The sequence below is a fragment of the Centruroides sculpturatus genome, unplaced genomic scaffold, assembly GCF_000671375.1.
Source record: "Centruroides sculpturatus isolate CEXI.00-Female unplaced genomic scaffold, Cexi_2.0 scaffold1266, whole genome shotgun sequence".
Taxonomy (NCBI): Eukaryota; Metazoa; Arthropoda; class Arachnida; order Scorpiones; family Buthidae; genus Centruroides; species Centruroides sculpturatus.
This window is the reverse complement of record NW_019385477.1, coordinates 136,402-151,268: the sequence shown is the minus strand read 5'-3', so window position 1 is coordinate 151,268 and position 14,867 is coordinate 136,402. Positions and strand designations below refer to the sequence as shown.

At 28.5% G+C, this 14,867-nt stretch overlaps 1 protein-coding gene across 1 annotated transcript in view; it reads left to right on the top strand.

The window, feature by feature from the left end:
- LOC111639342 (RNA-binding protein 5-like) overlaps window positions 1-14,867 on the top strand; it is a 93,350-nt gene that overhangs the window by 76,859 nt on the left and 1,624 nt on the right. The window contains 2 exon segments of the mRNA XM_023385207.1: window positions 10,441-10,556; window positions 10,924-11,053. Of these exon segments, the coding sequence (XP_023240975.1) occupies window positions 10,441-10,556; window positions 10,924-11,053 (246 nt within the window).

Below are 14,867 nucleotides of genomic sequence, written 5' to 3'. Positions count from 1 at the left end.
AATTCCCTTGAACAATTTGATTGTTATGGAATTTGTAATTTAAAAACTAACTTTTTAATACATAAATTACTGATCTACACATACAAATAAATACTTTAACATCCTTCTTCCTTCTCATTTAACAACATTCCTTCACATTCACATCCCTTCATTTAATACCAGTTCATTATCTTGTATTTATACACCATATTGTTGTCTTAATGTAACAAGTAGGTCATTTTTTTTAGCAATATCAAACTCTGCTGTAAAAATTGAAGACAAACTATTTCTTGATTTGTCCAAATTTAAGGTTTTCTGTATTAAAAAAATGCTTTAATTTAAATAATATCTGTTGTTTTGCATGTTTTTATCTATTTTCTTCTATCTATCTATCTAATTGTCTAGTGTTGTTGTCATTGGATTGTTTTGGTGGGGATGGCATATATTGTTTTCAAGAATCACCATATTTAATGTACAAAATAAATAATTAGATTTTAAACTAGAATTATATCTATTGTGATGTATTCAAATTACAAAGATGAACATATTTGATTAATTAATGAAAAACATTTTATAGCTGATAGGAAGATAAAATTTGTCCAGAAAATTTTAAAATTTAATTGTAACAAATTTTGGAAATCTGTTAATACCATTGAAAAGATTATATATCATGAATACAAATAATATGATATATGCACTTTATTCTTATAATTTTCTCATACATTATTTAAAAATGTCTTATAACAATAACATTCATTATGCAATGATATTCTTTGAGTCTATACATGCACACGTACATATGTACAAACTAATGAATTTTCTGTTATCAGTATTATGTAAATCATTAATAATATTGATAAAAGAATTTGTGAAAAATTTTAGGGAAATAAATTTTCTTTAATTTTTCATGCATGATACTTTTGTTCAAATTAATTAAAATATTGAGCCAACAGCAGTGAGTGGATAAAATTAGCAAACATTAGTCATGGATTCACACCTGATCAGCAGGCTAACCACATGGAGTTTTTGAATTTTCTTCAAGTCTAACACCTAAATAAGGGCCAGTTTCTTACAGGAAATCCTCCTAGGAGACATCCCCTCTTGGCAGATTGTCCATATGTTGCAGTGCCTTATTCCATCAAACCAAACCAATTAAAATATTGAATTAGTTTATCTTTTTACTAAATACATAATTTTTAAAGCCCATTTCATTATATAAAGTGTGCTATTTGAATAAAAATAAATTTGCCTTTATCACCAGTTTATATTCTGTATTTGTTGTTACTAGAGGTAAATAAGTATGTTATTTCAAATTTAATTATTTTAAAAAAGTTTATTAAAAATTGTATAAAATTTTTAGAAGTTTGTTTTAATTGTATGGTTTATTGGTAAGTGTTACAGCAGTAAATTTTATAATTTTAAAACATTTAACTCTTATCAAAAATTAGATGGAAAAGTCTTGACAAATCAAAAGTGACTGCCTTTATTCTGAGTCTTACCAATTATTATTCTCATCACTATAATTTTTTTTTCCTCTGAATAAAATATTGTAACCAGAAAGAAATTTATTCCTAATAAGAAATGAAATTATTGTTCATTAAGGTTGTTTTAGTTTATGTTGGCAATGTGATCTATATTTTTCTGCATTACAGTAAAATTTTAATATAAGATTGTTCTCATCTGATATATAAATGTATAGAATCTTAATAGAAATTCTATACAACAGTATTATACATTGTTATAGAAATGATTTAATTTTTATATCAATATAGCAAACTTATATTACAAAAATATTTGTAAATATAAGAAATTTAATGACAATTCTTATTTTTTTATACTTCAATTTGTTCATAAAAGTTGGCTGTTTTGACCTAACACTGTAAACGTTCAGCTTTAAATTATCCTTAAATTTAAAACCAGAATACAGATTTTACATTTTTCTTCTAAATATTTAATTTATTACTGTAAAACATTTATAACTGACTTGCATTTCCATTCAGCATTAATTTTGATTTTAACACATCCAAACAATATTTGAACTGTAAACTTTGATATATGAGCCACTCACTTGCTAAATCGATTAACTCCATAAAACAAAAAGTATAAAAATTGATAATATAAATTACTTTTTTAAATTCCTTTTAAACTTTAAATTTAAATAAACGTTGTAGAATGTATCTGTATATACCACTACATTAAAGCATGTGTAACAATATATAAAATGTAACAATATATAAAATTTGTTATGTAAAAATAATAATGATTATATTAATGATTTACAAATGGAGTTAATTGATTTGGCTTGTGAACAGCTCATATAATAATATACTTTTATTTTCCAAACAATTTTGCTAATCACAACAAACTGAAAAATTTGAAAACAGAATTTAAAATATTTTACATTTTCATATTAATCCCTTTTAAAGAAAGGGGAAGAACTATTATTAGAACGGAATAATGAAAGTCAGAGTTTAGGATATTCTGATTTTATATGTATTTTAGAAGTACATAAATACAAAATTATTTAAATAGCTATTGAATGTTTTCGATTACACTGTTTCTATAAAGAACAGTTTAAATTAATTAAATTAAAATTATAAGTTGGCATATTTATTTTATGAGCAAATTGTGGTTTGGAAATGACAAAATTAAAAAATATGTTGTAGAAATGTACAATAAATACAGTAGAACCTCGACTATCCGGACTAATTGGGGATGAAGGTAGTCCGGATAAGGAAAAATCCGGATAATCGAAACAGATACTTTAATTTATCTTTTAATGATAATACAACACGTTTTCTTTTTGATGACATATTGGTAATATTAAAAGTAAATAATGTATTTAAATCGTGATCAAATTTTCAAGAAACAAACGTTCGTATTGAATTTGGACTACTACTGACCAACGCTAACAGACTACCTATTGTTTAAAAGGCCCTCTGGTGGCGCAAGAAGACGGATTTTATAAAATAAAAAGCAGTTGAAACTGCATTTTTATGAATAAAAATTTGACAAACTATTTATCGTTTTATGACGAGTAAAATTTTTTCGTCGCGTTCGCGGTTTTTAAGTAATGGATAAACCTTCGAAACGCGAGGCCCTTCGGACCGTGAGGCATAGGCGGTGGCCCACGTTGCCCATGCCTTACGCCGCCCTTGGTCATAGAAATGATGTAATTTGAATATAAATTATTTATAAATACGTATGTCAAGTTATATTTTTATTACAACGCAAAATATATTTAAGAATTTACGGCCACTGTGCTGGGTGAGACGTTGTTGAAACAAAAAAAGTTATGCATTCCATCACGTACATAAACAGTATCGTAATTCGCCAAATGCAAATCAGTAAATTCGTAAAATTTTTGTTTATTTTGAACAATCCGGATAATCGAAAATCCGGATAATGGAGGTTCTACTGTATATTTAAATTTCATATCATTTTATATGAAATAGCCGCTAACTTAAATTATTTTTAAAATGAATTGTATGTGTTTTCCAAATATCATAAACTCCATTCACTCTCCTAGAATTGATTAAATCTGTTCTTAAGAAAATCAGTATATAGTAATGTAAATATATGATTCATTTTTGTTAAGTGCCTGACATTTATTGGTTAATAAATATTAAAATTGGTGTTAATTATTTTTTGGTTTTAGAAGTTTTATTATTGCTGCTTTGTTAATCTAATTATATTAGAATTGTTGCTCACGAATATTTTGTTACTATAGTGGTTGCCACCTATTTTAATCACATTGGTTTGATCGTGGAGCTATAACATCTAACTGGAGTGACAGCACCCTGTTGCTACTAGTGTGCTTGAAGCTGGAATGGCTTCACTGTAAAACACATTGCCACATTGTGAGAGGAAGAAAGCTTTGTTTTGCTTTCAAACTTGATGTTGGAAAAGAGAAGGCAAAGATAAAGAATAACATAAAAAAAACGATAAAGAGAACTTTTAGTTATGTTTGTTTATCCTAGCAGTGCAGTCACATTTCCAAATAATGTGTTTTATCCTTGTGTCTCACACTTTTATAAATTTTCATCTCACTTTTTTCAATTTCTACTTAGCCAATCATGATTTTAAAAAAAATTTTTCTATTTCACACAGAATGGAGAGCACTGCACGATTATAACAAAAAACTGACCATTGACATACGTGTGGCCAAAAACTATGCAAATCTCAAATTTACATCTAAAGTCAAGATTAATAAATTTTTATGTGAATTTTTGGGTATAGCACTTAGTATATTTATCCAGCATTCTATCAATAGTTGGGACTCTCCTAGGAATACTTTTTGATGCTCTACCTGATTTTCCAACTCTGAAGTTTCTGTGTTACATGGATGTTGAGCTTATTAAAAATCTTATGACTTTGATTTGGTGTAGTTCAGCTAGACTACATCAGATTAAAAAATATCCTTGAAATTATCTTGTCCAAGGATATTTTTTAAACATGCTTTTTGACTTTTATAATATATAATTTTTTGGCTGAGATAAGCTAATTTTTGTGACATTATAAAAATTTTTTAAGAATGAAAAATTTCAGCTATATGATGAGATTTAACATCAGAAAAATCTCTTATGATACAAAAATACTTTTGCCTTAAGTCCTACTGTAGATATTGAAAGTTGGTTTTTAATAAGTCTTCACTTCTATGTTATGAGATTTTACATTTTCTCATTGATATTCACAGATTCATAGTCACACACACAAAAAAGATAATAACTGCCTACCAAAAAAAAAAATTGGATGTAAAATATTCTTTTTGTTTGAAAATGCTTTTCAATAAACAAATATATATTAATATTAAATATTTACAGTGAAAGAAACCTTGCAAAGCACAAATCTACAATGAATTGTTTGTCATCTCATCAGAGTTTGCCTGCTTTTTAATAGCATAGTGTAATTACAAACATTAATACAAAGAGCAAATAATTAATAGTTGACTAAATAATAGCACCAACCAACAAACAAAAGCACAAACACAGCTAATATATAAAAAATTAGGTGGTGTTCCCATTTTATTTGAAAAAAATGTAAAAATTAATGATATCATATATAAAGATATAAATTTACATATACAGTAAACATGTAGTTCTGCTACTCAGTTCATTTTATTTGTGTTAGAAGTAATGTGTTGTGTCAGTTAAATAAAAGAAATTAAAAACATGTTTTTCTTATTAACTATAAAATTTATTTCCTGTTGTTAATTTTAAAATTAACAACAGGAAATAATGTGCACAGAGGTGAGTAATACTTATGCAAATCTTTCAGGTTAATCAAAAACCTTAATAAATAAATAACAGAAGTGCTTTGTTAAATTATAACTTTAAGCAATGAGCTTACTACATTCCTTCCAAACTCAAGATGGCAACTTCTGTCCTGCGTATGCATTTACTGGCTTTATGTAATTCTCTGGCTGCCACTCTAGTATTTTAGCTCCATGGGTTCAACACTGTTTTGATGATGATGATAAACAGCTGATGATCATATCTGGTAGACACTATCTTGCAGGGCAGCCAGTGTACAAGGACATGTGCTTACTGCAGGGCTGGCCAACTAGTCTATCACAATAAACAGATAAATCTAAAAAAAATTTGAGTAATCTCTACGATATTTGCTATTCACAATTTCATAACACTTGCATTTTTATTGAATTAAAAAAAATTCCATTAAATTATTTTCAGTAGTAAGTAATGCTTTTCAAAAGTTATTTTAAACTAATCCTAAGTTGTCAGTTATAAATATCATAAATGTTCTAGTTTAATCTGATAACAATAAGTGACAAGATTTTAGACAAGAAATATAGAACTAGTTTGGGAAAATGGATTTTGATTACATTAAGTGGCTGATGCATTAGCCAGTAATCACAAAAAGTGGTGACAACTGTATTCATTAATGATTAAAACAGTTTTTACTAATTGAAAGTTTGATTTAAATAAAGACAGTATTAGATAATTATAGAACAAAAATGCAAGATGAGATATTACAATGTCAAATTATAATTTTTTTATTTTACCACCAGTTACTTGATTTTCACTGATATTTTATCTAAATCCATGTACAGAATGCAATGAAAACTATCCATAATCTAAAATTTCAATGTTGTTTTCTATAGTTTAATTGATGTAAATTGATTTTAAAAATGACAATTTTAAGCTAATGCTATGTTGTTACAAAATTTAATTTTTTCCAATATTAATCTTAAATTATATAACTATGCTGTGAAGATGATGAAATCATTTGAAGGTTAAAAGAACTATAAACATTTAATTTAAGTAACTTTTTTTAATACATGTTTTCCTTGTATTTAATGTACTAATTGTCATCTTTATCAAATTTATTGCAATATAGTTAAAAAGATTTTTTTAGTAAACTCTTACACTGTGTATGAGTATATGATATTTGAAAAAGCCACATGCATTCACTGCGGTTTGTTTGGGTTGTATTTTTTTTTTTAAATATTAATTTTTGTAAACATGAAACTAATTGAGAAATTAAGAGTAAATTAAATATAAAACAATAATTTTTATGTTTAAGAAAGTAGGATGAAGTAGTATTTATATAAATACTAAGATATGTTTATAATTGATAGTTTAATTATTTTGTAAGATGAATAAACAATATTTAACTAAATATGTTGCTAAATTATAATATTTATAAGTAATAATTATTGAAATTTATAGTTATATCTATTTAATCTAAATTGTTTCTGTGAATACGGAAATTAAAAAACAAACAAAAAAAACATTTGATGATAAATATTTATAATTATCCAGTTTAATTTTCCATAAATTTGGAAGTTAAGAGCTTTTTGTGTTGAAAGTTTAAAAAAATAATCAAACCTAGCTTTAAACTTTCAGCATTACAGTGGAATCTGCTTATTATGATCACTTTGGAAGTTACAATATTTGATAACAATAACTGGCTTGATAACATTAGAGGTTAAAAAATTTTTTATTATTGGACTTAATTTATTACAATTATGATAATTGTATAATTTATATTTATGACAAACAGTGCACGTAATACAACATTACACAACTATATATGCTACATAAACAACTGTTTTTGAAAACATGATGATTTTCACTTTAATTCATGATCCCACTTAAGTAGCCAATTTGTTGAAAAAGACATTTGTACTAGAAAAGTAACCAATAGACAGACTTTTCACACCTTTAATACACCAAAGATTTTTACTTATTTCAATCACAAAAGGGTCTTGCTTTTTGCCTGTCATATTAATACTACAAAGAACAGTCACTTGCTTTTTCAAAAATATAAATTCTTTTGCAGTTAGTTTTAAACAAATAAGTATCTCAGGCAGTGCATGAAAGTAGAGTGCAGTTTCATCTGTGTTGCAATCAGAGGTGAATATTCAGCAATTATTTTTGGCCACTCTGTCTTATTTACTCATTAACTGCTAACTAATCTGCACTTTTTTTCTTTATCATGAAGATGTTTTTATGATATTTTCTTGCATTTTCACCTGTTGAGTCATATACCAGTTGCAATGAAATCTTTTTTGCTAGTTCTTTTGCTTTTTGACATGTAATAAATTCATTAACCAGAGTATTCTTTTCACAGACATTACTAAATCAAATTTTTATTGTGGACTCAGCTATCCTTCCTAGATTGTTCTTTCTTCAAATCCATGTTGTTGTTAGAAAGAGAAGAAATGTCTATTTTTTAAGATCTTGCACAAGAGTGGTTGTGAAATTTTTAAATGCATGACCATACTAATATTTAGTAACTTTGGGTAACTTGCACTCTAAAATTCTTTGTGTTTCTTGAAGAGACAAATCTCTACATGTTTGCTATGATCCAAAGAGTTTTTAAAGCACATTAATCAATCTTCTTAACTCAGCAGATGATAAAATTAAACTAGAAAAATTACAACAGACACACATGTTTATCCCTAATCAATGCAACAATACGTTCTGAAAAGATAGAAACTATTTGAAGTGTATCCTTTAGGAATTCTCGTCATGCACATGGTTAAAAGTAAGTTTCGAAGAAGAGGTTCATTTACAATAGTACAAGTTTTCTACAAATTCTTATTGTTTGTGTTCAAGTGTAATTATTACAGTTGGTAACAATAGCCAAAGTTTGATTATAATAGGTGGATTACTTTTAACTATATATGGAGTTTTTTTGGAACCAACCAATTATTATAACAGTATCTGATTGATGATGATAACCAGATTCCACTCTGCATTGAAAAATTAAATGTATTTTAGAATTAAAGTGCTTTCCTTTTTTTAATATATCATTGAATTATTTGATCTGTTAAATATTTATATCTAATTTCTTCTGTTTTTATTTTGCTCAGGATTTGATTTTTGTATCTTATTCAGATTGATATTACAAAATCTGTAAACTATTATCTATTTAATTTAACGAGCATAAATTATTCTTTACTAATTTATTTGTCTTGCATTATACAACTTACTGAAGCTTAATACTTTTCTCTTTGCAAAGATTTTGGTATCAGTGCACTATCAGTATCAGAAAGATAAAGGATGTAGTAATTAATATATATCATTAATGATACAGGTGTTTTTTCCCTCCCCTTAATAAGAATTTGAATTTTAAATTATAAGAGAATTTATTTAAACAATTTATCAAAAAACACAAGAAAATAAATGTGAAAAGTCATTTTAAACAAATTATTTTGTGTATTTTGGAACTAATTAATCCTCTACAACAGTGCTTCTCAAACTTTTTTGGATCACTGTATCACTGTCCCTCTTTGTTTTTTTTTATCATTATTTAAAAGACACGCTTTTTAAATTATTTAAAGATCACAGAATAATTAAATTATTATTTTATTTTCTTAACATAGCTTGATGTCATTACTAAAAATGTAGGTAAAAATTATTAATTTTAGTGCTTTTATTTCTGTTAAATGATAGTATTTTACAAAATAATTAATTAATTTTAAAAGTTTAGTTTAGAATTATCCTGCATGTTGCTGATTATTGCAAATAACTTATTTTTCTATCATTATATCTTTTATAACAAAAAAATAATTTCCCAAATAACCGTCTATAACTTTATCATGTATCACCAGTACACAAGGAATTTTATAACAAAATAATGTTTCATTAGCTTCCTGTCAACCTTGCATAAGTTTCATATTAATTTGCATACATATTGATATTACAGTAGACCCCCCTATAACATGGTAGATATGTTCCGTGTTTTATGAATTCCATGTTGTACAAGTCATTTAAATACATGAGCCAATCACAGCCTGGCACGTGTGCAGTTTAGGGACTATAGCTGTTTGAAAGGTTTTCTTCCATAAAATTAATCGATTCTAGACTAATTTGACTCAACATTTCCAAAACACGTATAATTTTGTGGGAATAATCCATATAAACTATGCTATAAACAAAAAATTGTAGGATTACTTACCGAGTGTGTACCGTTCGACGACGCCATTGCTTAAGCTTGTTTCTATCATGGAGCAGCGCATCAAACAGCGGCGCATGTTTCCTGATAAGTTATTTTTCTGCGAAAAATTTGCTGAACTTTGGAGACATCATTAATATAAATATAATTTTTACGGCTGATGAATAATAAATGGTTTTTAGTAGGTCCACTGATCGTTTACTCAACAGTTAAATGTTACGTTAAACTCAACAGTTTGTGCAATATCTGCTATTGGTCTAGATTCAACCAATCCTGTCGCGACACGAGTCGGCAATGACATTTTACCATATTATACGAGTCTCTTTTAGCGTGTTTATACGAATACAATCACAATTTTTTTGCCATTTTATACGAATCCATATTATATGAACCCGTGTTACAGGGGGTCTACTGTATATTTCATTCTTTCATTGGCAAATTGTTTTGAAAATTAATTTTTCTATTAATTAGACTAAGTGATTTACTTTAAGAAAAATGTTATTATGAAAAAATAGCTTACATTGCCAAGTAGGACCCTAAATTATTATTATTATTACTACCCAAGAAAGTAATTTTGTCAATATTAAATTTCTTTTTTGTGTTTCATTTCAATGTAACAGTGTCAAGGTGTTCCCATTCGATTTTCCCCCTTCTATTGTCTGACACAATAATATTTATAAGATTATATTGCCATTTTGGATTTGAATGAGTAGAGCAGAAGTAGGAAAGCAGATTTATTTTCAATGAAAAAATAAGTTTGCCTTCTTATCAATCAAACTATTCCTACAGTGATTTGTTTGTTTGTTTTTTTTAATAAAAACTTTCAAGGCATTCATCTTTGCTGTAGACAAGACCTTTCTTCACCATATGGCACCTGGGAGTAATAGAAGAACTAATGAATTTTTGTAGCACCATTATAAACTTTTAGTATGACTTCATACTAATATTGATATCTAGTAATGTTGGACAAGAGTAAATTGATGCTTTATAACAATGAAATGTATAATAGAGGTTTGTTTTGTGACTGTAAAATTTTAGGCTGGATATCGAGATAGAGCAAAAGAAAGAAGAGAGAAATATGGTCAACCGGATCCTCCACATCCTAACAGGTTGAAAGATAAATACATGAAACATTTGGAACAACAACAGGCTGCGTAAGTTAGTCACTGTATGAAAAATGTGTAATGTTTTTATATTCATTTATTTATGGCACACCTCTTACCTTGCCGTGACTTCTACAATTATCGTCCTTAGTTCTCCATCTGGTCGACTGTGTTTTAAGTTTGTCGTATCCCCCCTTTGCTCAAAAGAAGAAGTCACATCATATGGGACTTTTTTTTTAAGCCAGTGGTTTCAAGTCAAGAAACCATTGTATAGACTTTTAGGAATTCATTATTGAGCAAGTTGATGTAATATTCGAGATAACAAAAGTCGAATAGGATTCTAAATTTTATGGAGAATTCGGGAGATTTCCTGCCATTACCAGAATTGTAATATTGCTTTTTTTGTGTTTTGGTTTAGAGCATATGAAGAACCTACAAAACAAGGAATTGGTAGCGATAATATAGGAAATAAAATGCTAAAGGCAATGGGATGGACGGAAGGTCAAGGATTAGGAAAAACTAATCAAGGAATGTCTGGAATTGTAGAGGTAATTTTTTTTAGTAGATAACCATTCTATATGATTTTCAAAGTGTGAGTGACTAGTATCAAGAATAACCTAGAATTAGAACAGATTATTTGCTGAACAATTTTATAAAATAATAATAAAATTTGAACTATAGCATGCTAAAAATTGTTTTTTGTATAGACATTAGTTCTATGTTAATTTGGTTAATTGAATCAAAAGTATGCTGTTTAACTGTACAGTATTATTTGAATTTTTAGAACAATTCATTATCAAACTTCATGTCATTATAGTACTTTTCTTGAATGTATTTAGATAATTCACAATATTTTTTCTGATCTGAATCCTTATAATATCCTTAGGGAAAGGAAAAACATTCTTCATGCATACTATCTATCCATTTTGAGAATTAAATTTAAGTTATTTTTCTACACAGTTCCTTTGATGATTAAGGCACTTTTCATAATATATGGTAAGCTCATTAATGCGAGTTTTGTAAAACGATTGGCCCCATTCACCAGCCACATACTCTGCTGCAAGATGATAATGATAACACAGTAGCTATCAGCATCTTCGGGAAATTGTGAGACTGAAGGAAGGCTATACAATCACTAATTTAATGCATGAAATTTGTTGTTACTGAGAATAAATTTCCATAAAAGAATGATTAAATTATATCTTCCTGATACATTCTCTCATCAGTGTGAATACTGTTGATTGCTGTCAAGAAGTTATTTTACATAATTTTTTGCCATTTTTGTGACATTATTTTTGTTTAGAATGAGCAATTTATTGTTGACAAGACTATGTCTTATTTATAAAATCATACTGCCGGTTTATATTACCAGCTTAGAGGTATGAAGGAGTACATGTCGAGAGTTGATATTTGGCACAGAGTATTAGGTGCCCAAATAATTTGTGCATAAAAAAATCCAGACTTGTTGGTAGTCAGGGGACTGAGAACCAAGTCAAAATAAAATACAAAATGGTGACCCTCTTTTACAAACAGGCAAAACAGGCACCTCATCCCACCGAAGTCAGGTGGGGGAGAGTACCACCCACGGTCATTCTAAGAAGTAAACTCTGACCTTAGGACTGAACATATAGTTTCTTCTATGTTAAATAAAATTTGTAATCTAATTTTGTAAATTTAGGAGTGCTTCAAATATAACATTAAAACAGGGTGTCATTACAAGTAGGTTTTTTAACATTATCTGGTATAGTAAAATCGTGGAACCGATAAAAATATGACGTTATATTAGGGTTGTCATTACATCCGATGACATTATAATCAGGTTAAACTGTATATTGTTTGTGCAAAATAAAAAAATTACAGGTAGGCCTCCTACAACGCGGTAGATACGTTCCTTGAAAATACTGCGTTGTGGGAAATTGCGTTATAGGAGAGACCAACTTAATACAAAAACTGGGATTCGGTTCTAAAAAGAGAAAAACTTGGCGTTTGAATGGTGTTTTTTAAATTTTTCAAACTAGCCATTGCTAGCCATGAATTTAACACTGGTTTCATCAGCTGACGACTGTCCCATTTGTTTTAAATAATCAAATATTTTTAAGGCTTTAAGTGTTTAAGTGCAGTTTTATTTAAAGACAACCGTTTCTTCTTCATATCTTCTACCCATAATATTAGCGCTTGTTCCATTTTCTCCATTACAGGTGCTCTTGGACGAGCAACATTTTTCGCAAGAATAGATGATCTGGATGTGACCAAATTTCTGATCTTTTCTCTTGACCGAATCGTCGACTCATTTAAATTAAAATGCCTACCGATATCAGCTATCCGCTCTTGATATTTAATTCGATCCAAAATTTCTATCTTTGTTTGAAGAGTTATAAATTTCCTTTTTAACGACGGTTTTTTCTTTTCATTCAGCATTGTTATGGCTAAAATTTTTTCAATCAGTTTTGTGGACAGTAAAAATCGCAAAAAATAACTTCCTTTCATTATGTTGTTAAAAATATACACCCAATAGAAGTGTATACTGTATTTTGGACCATTTTTGCGGTCCCAACTTATTGAAAGAGTATAAATGATCGAAAATTTAGTGATATATTTGAGTGTTTACGGTAACTGATGCACATCTGTCTAGAAACCGGTCTTCCCCTGAAACTTTCAAGGGAATAACATGCCAACGTCCACATACAGCTGTTTTCAAAGACTTTTAGCTCAGTATGCCGAACTGCGGCTCGTATCACGTGATCCGTTGCAATTTTTCTGTTATGTGAAGATAATTCGTTTCTAAATACAGTAAACCGCGTTGTAAAAGTACCGTGTTGTAAGAAAATGTCTGCATTTTTCCAACCGCGTTGGAGCGAAAATGCGTTGTAAAGGTACTGCGTTGTAGGAGGCCTACCTGTATTTCGGACAATACAATAGCCATGATTATTTTTTCAAAAATGGGAAATTTTCATTACGCATCAACAAAAATTCAACCCAGGGGTGACATGCAACTGAGAGAAATTTTGAAATTGGATAGGTTAATTTCATCGAAAATGTGTCGTGGTCGTAGCCAGCTAAGTTTGAACAATTGCGCCCAAAAGCAGTGATACCAAAAAAAGATTGGAGAATGAGAATGAGACCCGCCTTGAGCATCAAAGTGATTCTGCTTAGTAATGAGTCTTTGAGACATAGTCTTGTCCCAAATACAGTTTTGCCATTTTACTTGTTTTGTGGATATAGTCATCAACAATTTTAATTTTATCCCTTGAAATGTCTGGACACAAGATTGGCCTTAGAAAATCAGTTTATTTTTCCAGAAAAATAAGGTCCAAAAGGCATAAGTCCTTCATCAGCTTTTTTTACAAATATTTATGAAATTGACACATCTACATCTACAAAATGCACAATAAGATCTCAACATTTGGTAAAATACTGATATCAAAACATTTAATTATATGCATAATGATTGGATTTGTTATGTTGTTTAGAGTCATACAATCAGATACTTCTTTAAAATGCACAATGAAATCTCCACAATTGATAAATCATTGATTACAGATCCAAGTATTAGTTGTTTGATGAAACATGCTGATAAGATATTTAGAGCAGTATAATTAAAACAAACAGTACACAATGTTACAAACTGGTCAGTTGTTATACGTAATAAAAGACACTGTTAAAACAATAAAATGATTCACTGTACATTTAGCCTAAATGTGGCTATATTTGGAAGACTATTGTTGGAAAATCACTAGGGATAATTCTGATCAGGTTCAAAAGTGATAGGAAAAGCAATGCTTAGGAGTAGAAGTGGGCATTAACCAATACGTATACAGTATAATCGTGTTTTAACAGATCACTTAGGCCACTGAAAATCATCTGTTCCAATGATTCACTACTTCACAAACAGTGGTTTTCCTGCATACCCAGAAAAGTTTCCATTTTTTAACTTTCAATTTTTAATTACTATAAAACCTTTATTCTATAGAGACATGTTACAAGATCATATGTTATGCTGTATATGTATATGATAAAGCTGACAAACTGTCTTTTTTATGTTTACAGTATATACAAAGTACAGCTATTCAATTGACTTCCTTGTTTGTTTTAATGTTGCTTGATATTAGCAATTAGTGATGTGCAGGATATCCGAGGGAAAAAAAATATCCGTATCTGTTACTTTTTAGCAGATCTTTTATCTTAATGAATTTCATTACTTATAGGAAATTTTAAAGATAGGTAGCAATAAAATACTAATAACTTCAATTCAAATCACTTTTTATTTCTTAAAATCACATATTTGGCTCATTCATATTGCAAAAATTTTATCATGCAAAAATCATTTACTATCGTAAAAATTTCCATATTACACTACTAAAC